At 33.2% G+C, this 13,839-nt stretch overlaps 2 protein-coding genes across 6 annotated transcripts in view; both read right to left on the bottom strand.

Moving 5' to 3' along the window:
- LOC113393943 (prolactin-releasing peptide receptor-like) overlaps positions 1-13,839 on the bottom strand; it is a 639,527-nt gene that overhangs the window by 172,592 nt on the left and 453,096 nt on the right. The gene's annotated exons all lie outside the window — the stretch shown is intronic.
- LOC113394003 (tyrosine-protein phosphatase Lar) overlaps positions 1-13,839 on the bottom strand; it is a 383,804-nt gene that overhangs the window by 205,355 nt on the left and 164,610 nt on the right. For all 5 annotated transcript variants that reach the window (XM_026631162.2, XM_026631163.2, XM_026631165.2 and 2 more), the window contains exon 3: positions 6,509-6,614. In XM_026631162.2, the coding sequence (XP_026486947.1) occupies positions 6,509-6,614 (106 nt within the window). The remainder of the gene's footprint in view (positions 1-6,508; positions 6,615-13,839) is intronic.

Genomic DNA, 13,839 nt, shown 5'->3' with positions numbered 1-13,839 from the left:
ACACTTGAGAACGAAATGAAAAATTAATGGCCTGGAAGTAATACTTCGCAGACGAACGCGAGATAATAGATTTTAATGCCACTTGAAAATGTTATTGATTTACCTTTTATCACACAACTATTGATATTATCATTGAAATTATTTATTATCTTAATGATGCATAAAGATGCGCTGTTCACACTTTCGAAGAAAACAAAGCCGCTAGTTTTACTTGTTTTTAAATAAATAAATATAATAGTACATCAATAACGAGGAAATAAAAAGACCTTCGCCTCCGAAAGCTGATTATTATAACAAAAAAATTAAGAGCAAAGGGTAAACAAACGACCTATCTATAATATCAATATAAAATAATATCACAGTCAACTGATTTTCCGGGATATTTTTTACATAAGCAAGACCATCCAAGCTGAAACTTTCTATTACTGGGGATTGAAAGGAAATCTCTCTTATCAGAAGCGATTATTGGGCCAGGATTAATATCTATCGGTCGGTGTGCCGACAGACGCTCGAGATGAGATTTTTCACGATAAATCCTTTGTGGTGTTCGATTTTTGTTTTTTAACCTAGACAAGATTGTTGTGTACTGTGAGGTTGGATGCCGCCAATATACTTTAGGAAATACGATTTAAACTTATCAACTAACTTTTAAGATATGAACTGTCAAATATTTATAGTTTACTGACGGAAACAGATTGATTTTTTTTTTGGTAGTATAATATCCAAAATAATGGTTACATATTAAAAATAATATATTTTAATTTTTAACAAAACAAAAATGAAGAAATCTATTAAAAATATAAATTGCAATTCGTTTTAAATCGCGTGAGTTATCCACGACCATTCTATATTTTATATCTCATTATTTGTGTAAGAAATATCTTTAGCAAACAAAACTACATAAGTGTGATGTTTTAATATATAATATGCAACTACAAGATGATATTAGATTTAAATTATATGCCGTCTCTTTCAATCTTAATAAAAAAATATAATTTCACCGTTGCAACAAAATGGATATTATAAAATATTCTTCATAAAAAAAAAACCTGTTCCAACGTTTATAGTAATCGGTCAGACAGGGTCGAAATCTCAAACAGAGAATATTAACATCATTTTTATAAAATTTCATTTAGAATAATTAATTTATTAATTCAGTCTTTCGGTTAATTAGTCTGCTGGAAGCCATAATAGAAAAAAAGTACAATTAATAATTTAATAACATTGCTAGCTCATGTAATATTAGGAGCCGAGATAACCCAGTAATCAGAACGCGGACATCTTAACCGATGACTGCGAGTTCAAACTCAGACAGCACCACTTAATTTCCATGTGCTTATTTTGAGGTTATAATTAAAGAAAACGTCGTTATGAAAATTACATGTGTCTAATTTCAAGGAATTTCTGCCACACGTTTATATGTATTTCTACCAACCAACATTGGAGCAGCTTGATGGAATTACTTATGGCTCCCCAGCATTGGTACTTTTACAGGCTCTTATAGTATAGTAGTAGTAATATTTATTATTACATAAGTGCGGTCTAGTTGCTCGATTAACACGATCACGCTTTACTTTCTATAATAGACGACTAAAGTCACGCATATGATTATTCGCTACAACAATATATTTCGCCTCGAGCGAAAATACGAGTACACTTCATCGATACGAGATTTGTGTTGGAAACAATAACACTTACCTAAAAGTACGTCGAAATTATAGCTATTACATATTCATGAATCTGTTGCTTGGAGCGGCTCGTGGGACCCCCGAAGTATATTTAGGGGATATTTGGGATACAGCTGTGATTGCTTATGGAGAATTTAGAATTATTAGCTTCGTGGTTTCTTATTTATTTCTTTTAATTTACATTATTTTATTATTCGATACGTCAAAAATATTCTACACAGAATAATCTATTTTATATTTGTAAAGTTATAATTGTACGTCTATCAGCCTATCAGTAAATTCTCCATAAGTAATTCAGCTAACTACACGTAACTGGGTAAACAGTTTTTGATGTTACTCAACCACACTTTTCCAGAGCACAGTAGATGATACATTTGACATATGCTTTCACCGAGTTCGAGATAAGTTATCAGCAAAATTTAATCACATATAAAAATAATAGTGCTTCCAAGGATTCAAATCTGCGACCGTCGGTTAAAGTCCTGGTATTCGGTCCACTGGAACATATTGGCTGTCAATGCGATACAAATACATTAAAACATCAAAAATTCCTCACATATTCCACAACACCTTCCGTCCAATCACCGTCAATTGATCGTATCAATCAAATATATTTCCATATCATTGATGAAAAATATTCATATTTTTTCTTATTAATGAATTTCAATGAACGTACCGACGCGAAATCTCAGAAACGTCTAAACAAGGCGGCAGTCGATGGCTCTCAAAATCCTTGATACGACGTGACGGTGTATTAGCATTTAGATTATCTTTGCAACGCACATCGTTCCTTGGAATATGCTTTATTTTAGCTTACGAATTATTTTCACACCGATACATTTTTTTATATACATATATAATGTATTAATCATTTTCATTTAAAACGAATACCTTTATATATTGCGAAAAATGTATCGTATTCAGGTTATGACTTTATTTTCTATATACAAATGTATATATATAAATGTTCATTTGCGCTGTACACGTTCCTATATCTACATACCATGTATCCAATAGTCACAACTTCCTACAGTTGTTGGTTAGCATTTGTTTAGTTTTTTGACATATTACAATATATGCTACGTGAGTCGTACAAATAATTATTTACAAAAAAAAAAATATGTTGAAAAGTTCATTCTAACCCACGCCAACCAGAACTACTAAAAGTTTTATATGTATAAACCGATAAAAACATATGATTATTCTTTCAGTAGACTTTCTAAATTATTTTAGAACCATCACTTAGCAGAAATCAGTACTGGCATGTTTGGGTTTAGAGGGAGAGTGAGATAGTATTTGAGCACAAGGGGTAAAATATCTAGGTCCTCTTGGTTGGCAGTTCCCCGTTGACTGTAAAAAATGTCTTTAAACGGTGACTTCTAATAAAATCAGATAACCCACTCTTTTTTTGTCCCGTAACAAATTCGAATTAATACCTAACGGAAACATAGACTATGCAATTTTTATACTCTGTCACCTACCAGTCTTACTTCACATACTGAGTCCCACAGTCTGGACTTACTCGCATTTATACAAATTCCACGTTCGCTTCCCTTGATCGCACACGTGTGACTGATTCTTTATACATTTTTTAACATATGTGTTACTTTATCGATTTCTTGTGCTTTACTTCATGTGGGGAACGTGACGCCCCTTCTCTTGAGTATAATTACTGAGTACTACTGAATATACTCGTAAAATTTAGTTCTGTTCACATAACTTCACTGATATCGTAGTACATAACATTGTCGACAAACTCAAATCGACCGTACTTAAATATAAGCTACTGATTTCAAAAGTGATATTTGTAACGAAATAAAAGTAAATTTGCATACAATTTATTTCCAAGCGCAACCCGTCCACGGTTCAATAAATTACACACGGTTAACTGTAATCGGCCGGTCTATAATGTATCACTCTGGTACAATATGACAGGTTCATTCCGCGTTATCCTCTTGCGCATATTAAAATGCAAATCAAAGCTAGCAGACGCGTAATTTTTTCGTCGAATCGAATCGACGGGCGTAATCGAGACCGACGAACATAGTCACGTCTGTAATATATTTTCTGGCTGTCGTAAAGTTCTAATACGAAATCTTTTTTACTTATTCCAATGTGAGCACACGTAAAGAATTTTTTTTAACGGCCTTTACGAGCGCAATAAAATTCTTAATCGAAAAATAATGTTGAAGCCGCACTGAGTGTAATTTGTATAGGGTTTTGCAAAAAGGGTAATTCAGTGAAGTTGGCTTCGTTGTTGTATCATTTCGTTCATTAATTGCGTTCATAAGTTCGGTGTGGGTCGTTTTATCGCCGACACAGCCGCGGCTCGGGCCGCTTATGCAAACGAGACACCGCGTGTCAGTAATGATGGCATTATAACAATTTAAGAACTAAAATAACAATAAGTGTTCTCTCTATACACTGGTACTGGTACTGTATTTCTTATAATTGGAGAGCCTGCCTGAAATAATTCTATTTCTCTTCTGGCGCTAACGAGGTTTAAGGCAAGCTGGTCTGCTGGATCTCTCCGGTCCAAATCTCTCACGATATTATCTTTCCAAGCAACTGAACCTGTGTTACAAGATACATGAATAAAATAACGTCCTAATCGCCATGGTAAGCGTTGTATTGAAGATGCAAGGAACGATTATTTCTTAAAGAACAATGTCGAGGGTATGTAAGGACCCATTACAATCGAGCTTATTATATAAATAAAAAATAATATAAATAAATAAATACGATTATCGTTCCGAATCAGCAAAATAGCGGTTGATACTATAAATAATTCCATCATGGAAACTTTCGTTTGAATAATATATGTCATTACTTTTCTCTGAATAATATTTACGAGTGTCGAATTCTTTGCGTGAAAGTATCGCAAATGAGTATTTCATAAAGAATAACAATTTCCAATTACCGCTTTGGTTGTGATATAAATTTTCATTTGGTCTGAGTTTCACATGTAATCGACGTGTACGAGACCGGGACCATTATTTATTTTTATCCGTTACAAGGTAACTCGTATCTGAAACTCAACGTTTAATTTCAGAGCGTGAAGCCATTTTAACATATCATTTTCATAAAGCAGTGAAACATAATTATGCAGGAATGGGTAGACCCGGGACACGGATGCGATTTTTGGTTCGAGTTTTATGTTAATAAAACCTTCTCACTATGCTAATGAGTGAATATCGGACGTTTGACTGCCTAGTTGTTCTAGTTGCCAGCACATATTGCGTTAGATACCGAGTGACTAGGGTCATTGGTCAGGTTAATATAAAATATCAAGGTTTTCCATCAACAATTCTCAGTTGCTGTACACTCCCGTGTTTTGGAAAGCACATCCAGCCGTCTTGTTGAATTTGCTGTCTCATAGGATTCTGAGTGCACTATAATATGTCCGGTGCAGTTTGGTCTCACTTAAAAACGGCACCGTGTCCGAAATAGTCAGTAGAATATCATCATAATTGTTAAGTGACGTTTCATACGAAACACTATGCTAAATTATATAGTTAAAAAAGGTAATATTAATTTTGGATTCGATGAAGGAGAAAGCGAAGTTCAATAAAATGAACTATTCAATTGAAACAATTCAAAACTTTTCAGAACAAATATGCAGAACTGAGCATTCCTCATTTCCAAAGCTTTTTATTTATCAGAAATATCAATATCCATACTTATATATTATAATATCCACTTATATTAAGTAATATCTTAATTACTTTCAAACAGCATCGTTATAAGTAGCGAACTGATTAGCTTCTATTATTCAGCTAATATTGTAGCATTTCTTCGTTGGAAAGGGATTTTATAGATGGGAAATTAAACTTATTATCTCTCAGAATATAGCAAAGAATAATGATACATCTTTTGATATTTACGATACTGAAAGTAAAAATATTTCATCGAAGAAAATATTTCTACTAACAATTATTCCGCATGACTACGAACAAAAACAGAATAAATAATGAATTGAAGCCAATATTCTATAGAATACTTGTATTGCTTATGGTCGAATTTAGTCTCAAGTTTACTGACGATTGTCGTCATTTTTTGACATTTAACAATACTTTTGAATAATAAAGTTTTACACAACTTTATTATTCGAAGGGAGAGTCAGAGTCCGATATTTATAGGCTGTACTGTGATTTACTATTTTACACGACAAATAAAATACTTTAATGTATTCATCCTTATATATTAATATTACTTTCTTCTCCTCCAAAACGACCAATGGCCGATTTTTATAAAGTATTATTTTTAAAGTTATGTCTAGTTACTTTTTACCTACAAGGTTTAAAATTATTAATTCAACGATGACCAGTTATAAATGTAACGTTAATAACATTTCACAGATCAATATTTATTTGTTAATTTGATACAAATGTCTGGTTCCCTTGACATTTTTTTTTAAATTTACGTTTGTGTGTGTTATTTTTAAATGATTGGCCGCAATTACTTTTATTATTTTAATGTCGTGTTGTTACGTCGTCAGTTCGTTCTTTACATACCAAAAGTGTTTTTGTAACAACTTAATAATAGCATGCGATTTAGTGAGACTCACATTTATTTCGACTTCACTTGATCGTTTAAATGTATTTAGGTAGCCCAAATTACATGGAAATTTAACGAAATCCACTTGAATTTCATTAGATTTTTTTTTTTTTTGTGCAACGAACTATTTTCGCCAATTAGATTTAATGAAACATACATTTCATCAGTAACACAGCAGTAATTAATTGAAAAATACATATCAAGGGATATTAAAATCGAAAACAATGAGAGTCATCGCTTAACTAAAATAGGATAGAACTTACCAGCAGCGTCGGCTTGAGAGAGGAAGAATAGGCAGGCGATCAGCAGAGCGGCGGTGCGGTGGTGCGCGCGTCGCCGCTCTCGCATCTTACTGGCGCCGGGCTGCGCCTGCGCCAAATACCACGTGACAATGCACCGTACCCAACATCACCGCGCGGCTTTCCCGCGCCTCGTTAAGGCTCCAAACCTCCCAAACGCTTTGCCCCAAGACCCACCAATTTTTCCCCAATCGAGCAAAATTGATCCAAATAATGATACTCCGAGATTACTTACTGCTTACACACTATACACATCACAACCGAGTTTTGCCACTTACGATAAACTTTCAAGAATTTACGCTAACAATATTATATCACAAAAAATACGACAACCGCTTCGATGATTAAAAAATTCGAAATATTAGGCTAAGAGAGTATTGTAAAGGACAACGATTAGTAACTATATAATTTATATACAACTATATTTCATTTCGTTTTATTTGTTCTTCGATATATCGTGTTTTACGCTGGAGTATTTCACTGCGCGTAATCATTTTCCGGAAGCACAGTTCGGTTGAAATGAAAGCGATAGTTCAACCATATTCCATTGTTATTGCGTTTCTGTCTTCTCAACTGGATCTTTGTAACACGGAAAACTTGTACGTTCGTCTATTAACACTACAGCGAAATCTTCTTTTCATCAAACACATTTTTTATTCCTTGAAATAAAAATCATAAGCGCTGCTCTCCTGAGGTCGCACCTGTAACGAGATTGACCCGATTGTAACACGTCAGCAGAAATTAATGATCATGTTTCTCGCTGATATGTGACATTTAAAAAAAACGGAATTGGAAAGCGCTTTTTCACGTTCTACATTTTAGCAATATTTTCACATGGTTGTTTCATATTTTATTTAATTAAATGATTTTGAAGGTTTTGTGATTTTTATAAAATAAAAGTGAAATTCGACGTGAACGGCAGCATGAATTGCAAAGGCATGTATTGAATCATAAATCGGTAATAGTTGAATCGTAGTAGCGCATGCATAAGTCACTTGTAGCAATGTGCTACAACGTAATACATTGTAGCAACGTGCGTAGCACTCGTAGGCGTTTATGACGTAACCTATTCAATATAAAATTTTATCACATATGTGCCGTCAGATTCAAAGAAATGTGAATACAAATTGTACTCTTTCACAGCCAACAAACCTTTAAACATGATTTAAAATTAAAATAATGTAAAGATTATGGAACGAAAATAAATATGATGATCACGATTATAAGATATAATACGAAACGTTAATATGGTTTCAGGTGAGTCGTTTTTTCGGTTAAACAAATCCATCAAAACTATCTGCGTTTCAAAAACCCACCAGCAAAAGCAATCCCAATGTAGGCTGGCAATGGGATTTATGATGTAGTCGACTCCTAAAATAAATAGGATAAGACCCCGCAAATCATACAAAGAGCGATAATTTACCAAAAATGGAAACGAGAACTATAAAAAAACTAGTTTTTGACAGTTAATTACAACTTGCAGATAGTTATGTATCGGAAACAATTGTCGATATATTATTAACATACATATATCTTGTAGTTTATTGAAATTATGTTTTCATTTAAAATGTTCTAACATAAGTTGACGTATGTTTTTGTTACGACTCTGGTTTGAAGACTAGTTGAAATTTATCAAAACCATACCTTTGTTTTCTCTTTATTTTATATAGTTATAGTTCTTCATAGACTCGTTTTTTTTTATCTTCGAAGATTAAGACGACGAAGTAGAATTTGAGACGTCAATGAATGAGTAAGCAAGAGGTCGGTTCGAAAACAAATTTAGCTGTATTACGTAAAAAGTCATTCGTAGTATTATGTTTTTTTATGTCTTAGGTGGCCAACGAGCAGGAGGCTCACCTGATGGAAAGTAACTACCACCGCCCATGGACATCTACAACACCGGGGGGCTTGCATGTGCGTTGTCGACCTTTAAGGAAGGAGTACGCTCTTTTCTTGAAGGTTCCCAAGTCGTATCGGTTTGGAAAAACCGCCGGCGAAAGATGGTTCCACAGAGTGGTTGTGTGAGGCAGAAAATGTCTTAAAAATCGCGCTGTTGTGGATTTTCGGGCATCTGGGTGGTGCGGGTGAAACTTAAAATAAAAGTATTCGAAACAATACATCACTCCATTCTTTCTGGTGTATTCCAAAAAAGGTATACAACAACGCGAAACAGTTAGTTAAATTAAAGAAAGTTTTAGTCAGAAATGTTCCCAATGGATCTTAAGTAGGGCAGTGATCGCGGCGCGCGACTATTAGGTTATTTCGCTATAATGAGCAAAGTTTGTTTAATCGAAATGTTGCACTTTTAATTAAATTTCAAATTTATTACGTTTTGTTTTAATAAGAATATTTTTTATGATAAGATTTATGGTTATAGGTATTGTTTATCGTATTCCAAGATGTATAAACTACTCCGTCTGGCTCTCTGCACTGCCAAACTCTGGGATATGAGATGCTACTAACATACCTCTTTGGTGATTACACTAGCTCGCTCCCCTCGTAAAAGAATACATAAATACAGGGTTTTGATATATGGCAGTAGAATAATTAATGAATGAGCGGTAGCCACTGACACATATGTCTCCTTACAAAGCCCTGTCATTGGTGAAATAGTTAATTAAATATATAAAACAAGATTAGGACCAGTACGTTAAATTTCCAAATAAAATGTGCAACTGTACCTCTTCGAAGCGATCAGCGTCACCGATTCCATTCATACTCTAAGTATACTCTACTCTATGTTTCAACATATTGAAAATAAATTACATCTTATTTATTCTCAATATTACGTGATTCGGCAAAATATAAAAAAATCTATTTACAAATTGTTAATCATACTAAATATATATATATATAACTCAACAACTTGGACGTTAGAATTAAACACTCAACGGGTATTACGGGACGTGTAAAGTCCTAGACTCATAAAATAAAACTAAAATGTACCCTCGATCGTACGAATGATATATGAAATCGTTTGAGAAAGCAATCGAAAAGCATTATATTTTAAAGTCTCTCCATTCACCCTCTCAATATCGAGGACTATTCCGATGACACCATAATTTATGGAAACTGAAGTTTGAGTTGAAATAACTTCCACCATTCATCCAAGTTTGCTCTCGTATCTGAATAAATGCAGCTAGCGAGAGTACGAAACTCACCTTGGAATTCAATAAAGAATTCTCAGTTTCACGGTTAGAACGAGACAGTTATATAACTAAATATTGAATGATAGAGACAGAAACAGTTTGCACGACTTATAACTTTCAATAAGAACGGACCAGGTGTGACCGGCGACTGGAGCTATTTGCATAGCACGGAGTAACTCGCCTTTATTATAAACGTACTCGACCGAAACGGCTGCTAAAGTAAATATTCGAACAATATTCGGATGACTTGTTTGCTGCCTGTGTGTCAAAGATTAGTAATATTTGTAATCTTAATTTTATACCGAGACAAAACAATTACAGAGAAAACAAATAAATACAAAATTATATTATGTTACAAAAGACGACCTCGTCGTTCAAATGAGATCTTCTTTCAAGGTAACGTTAGATTAGGTAAATATTTTGGTTATTAATTTACCTAAATGGCTGTTTTTTTGTGGCGAAGATTATTTATTTTTCTTTGTCTTAATAGATATTATTTTTACATGATTTTAAGATATCAATGAATGGAAATTTTATGTAGATATCTACAACAATCTATTCTAATATTATAAATGCGAAAGTAACTCTGTCTGTCTGTTTCTTTGTTGTTATTTCACGGCTAAGCCATTGAACTGAATTTGATGAAATATGGTACGAAGCATGTTTGAACTCCGAGTAAGGAAGTAAGCAAGTAAGTAATTTTTAATGCATAAATCCTGACAACCACTCCTAAAACGCGAGCAAAGCAGCGGGTTACAACGAGTATGAATATATATTCTTTATATAAACCGAGCCAGACACTGTAAATAAATAATAAATAATAATTTTAAGTTATATTTGAGCAACACTTTTTAGTTATTTTATTTAAGATCATAGATAACGATATTCCGCTAGTTAACGATCTCTTGAGATAGATTACAATCTAATGGTATTTAAAATTTTACGGTGAAATTACATTTTTAAAATAATATTGATCAAAAATCAATAATTATATCTATGCACGATTCAGAGATTATTCGCGATGCAGATAGCATATAAAAATCAGTATAGTTTAATTGAGCTCCTGTGGGTTGAGCAAGTAAATCTAAACAAAAACATCATGACTGGTTCAGTAATTCGTTAACCAATTATTTTTTATCAAAGTCATAAATTACATGATGTAGAAAACTAACAAGAAATATGATGTCAAAACTAGTTTTGACCGAACAACTCCCTAACAATAAGAACGAAACTGCTCAGGCCATCTATCACGCGGCAACTTGGAAACGTTTAATCACGCCTGATCTTAATTAACTGACTAACGACCTCATTTGCGAACTCCCTCAATAACAACTACATTTTTGATTTCATATTTTCTTATGACGTTTAGGATAGTGTATTAACTATTTGATATCCCATAGTCGCTTATTTAATCAATCACGAATTGATTTTTTAAATTTCTGAATACCAATTATGTCATCGTAGCCACATACATTCTTATACATCTTTTCTTCTTTTACTTGATGGCAGACTTCGTGTAAGCTTCCGTTTGGGTATCATTCATCATATTCTGTTTCAGTTTAAAGAGTGTGACCCAGGGTAATTATAGGCACAACGTATATCTCAGGGATGTGTCCCTTAGTCCCCTTAGTTGGTCGTACATTGGGGATTTGAAAAATGATTAATATTTCCTGCATTGCCAATGTCTATAGGCAATGGTGGCCACTTACCATCAGATGGCCCATTTGCCAGTAGACTGATTCTGTCTAAATCTAAGGACACACAGATTTAGCCATTATTTTTAGACCTTTATTACATATCTATTATATGTACCTATAAATAATGTACCAAATTTATTAATCCTTATGAAATAAGAAGTCTCTATAGTTCTCTATAGGTCAACGGTATTCGAATCCGCCGCCGCGAAGCGACTCGCTTCCTAAGTTCCCAACTGTTGTTATTGGAGTGATAAAAGTAATAACATTAATGCCTCGAATGAAAACTTTACTAGTGTTATTAAAAAAATATACGCAAACAAAATCACTGACGTCACAACTAAATAAATGTCAAAAAAAAATCACAACATTTATATCATAAATCAAATTACGACAACCTAAAATTGCATATGACTTTTGTTTCTGTCAGGCATGTTTCACATGATAAATTGGTTCGCAGGTTCGCGGGGATGCTGTACATTATCTCGTGGTGGAAAACAAATGTCAACCTGTCACCGCCGCGGCTAATCCTAGGCTTCCCTGTCAGTATTATCAGGGCAAATACGGGAACTACGATGGCTGACGTACGAGTACGTACGTTTTTTTTTTCGTGAAATTTTCGGGGTAAAACCGAATCGTATAAATATTTCTATTTTCAAATATATGAATCATTATTTTTCACAATCTGCAGACAAATCGAAAACACTCCCAATGACAATAGTAGTCGATCTGACAGGTGATGCTGATGACGGGCGTAAAAAATAAACGAATCGTAAATAAATCCAATATTTCGATATCGTCGTTATCAGGATCGCTTTACTTCTGTATTACGCGCGATAATTACTGTACTCGCAGTGCAATCAAGAGGCTTTCTATATTTTTTAATTTTAACTAGTTACTTATACAGTATGTTTTGATTTAGCGTTTGTTTGAGATAATCAACCAGATATTTATTATGTTAGTATATCTTAGGATGTTAATATAATATATGCAACATTAATGTAGATATTATTTATGATGTTAATGTGCCTGCATTTTATTGCCAGGCCGCATCACAATCCGAATTTTTTTATTTGGTTTGCATTGAACTCTAATACGACGATTTCTTCATTTACTCAGTCAAGTTTGTTGAGTTAGTATTGTTATAATATTGTTTTTTTAAAGTACTAATCTTATATTGCATCTACGCTTGTACGTAATGATGTTTATAACGCTACAAATATTTTTACTATTTACTTTTACTTTTAGTAAATGTGGATGTCAAATCTGAATGAATTCTACGTCACCGATTTAGCTATAATTTTGCACACATCAGTATATTTATAATAGCATAAGTTATTTGACGGGCCGATTAAATGACATTAACGGTATCCCAAATTGCTGGGTCAAGGAAAGGAACAGATAATTATACAAAGGCTTCTTGTACGTAAGCCAAGTTTATTGAAGGGTTTATTGAAATTTAAACCTTAATTGGTAAAACGGGAGTTTAAAGTTTGTTTGGTGCAAATATTTCCAAGGAATGCATAGGAATACGAGATAGAAATTTAATATGAGTATGGGTCGCTTTATTAACCGATGAAGCTACAGAAACAAGTTTTCGGAATATTGTGTTATATATTTTTATTTCATTTCAAAAGAGTTGTTTAGAAAATAATAGTAATTGCAATCCAGAATAAACTTTATTTTAGAAGGCTTTTACAAGCACTTTTGAATATTCACTATACAAGATAAATTAAATATAAAGCTACCTCCGATTCCTGGAACTTGATTCGGAAAAAACTCGAAAGTTACTTTTTTCAGACATCACATTAAAATATATCAAACTAAAGATGATTAAATCTATATTTTCTCCATAAAATGCATGAACATTACTAATATTACGCTTTTCAATCATTCATATAAACTCGTATAGAAAATAGAAAGTACTTAAATATTAAAATCAGATAATTCTATACTCTCGTATAGAATGATCTGATGAAAGAAAGAAAGAAGCGAAAACTTTTTAGTTTTGTACTTTTTTAGTTTTTTTCTTTACTTTTTTACCTACTCTGGAAGGTACTTATAATATTTTAGTGTAAAGATTAACTATGGTCAAAAAATGGTAATTTGTGTTTATAATCCATCTCGTGCTCGGCGGTGAAGGAAAACATCGTGAGGAAACCTGCATGTGTCTAATTTCAACGAAACTCTGCCACATGTGTATTCCACCAACCCGCATTGGAGCAGCGTGATGGAATTTGCCCCAAACCTTCTCCTCAAAGCGAGAGGAGGCCTATGCCCAGCAGTGGGAAATTTACAGGCTGCTAATGTAATGGTCAAAAACCTAAAATATTTGACCCACCTCAAATATCCCTTTTATTTTCGAAATATAGTGGGATCATAATATAAGTCATTAAATATTTATATATTTTTATTATTTAAGTCGGTACATCGTACGAAACAAAGATAAATC

The sequence above is a fragment of the Vanessa tameamea genome, chromosome 16 (genome assembly GCF_037043105.1).
Source record: "Vanessa tameamea isolate UH-Manoa-2023 chromosome 16, ilVanTame1 primary haplotype, whole genome shotgun sequence".
NCBI lineage: Eukaryota > Metazoa > Arthropoda > Insecta > Lepidoptera > Nymphalidae > Vanessa > Vanessa tameamea.
The sequence above is the reverse complement of the archived record's forward strand: the minus strand, read 5'-3'. Positions and strand labels throughout refer to the sequence as shown.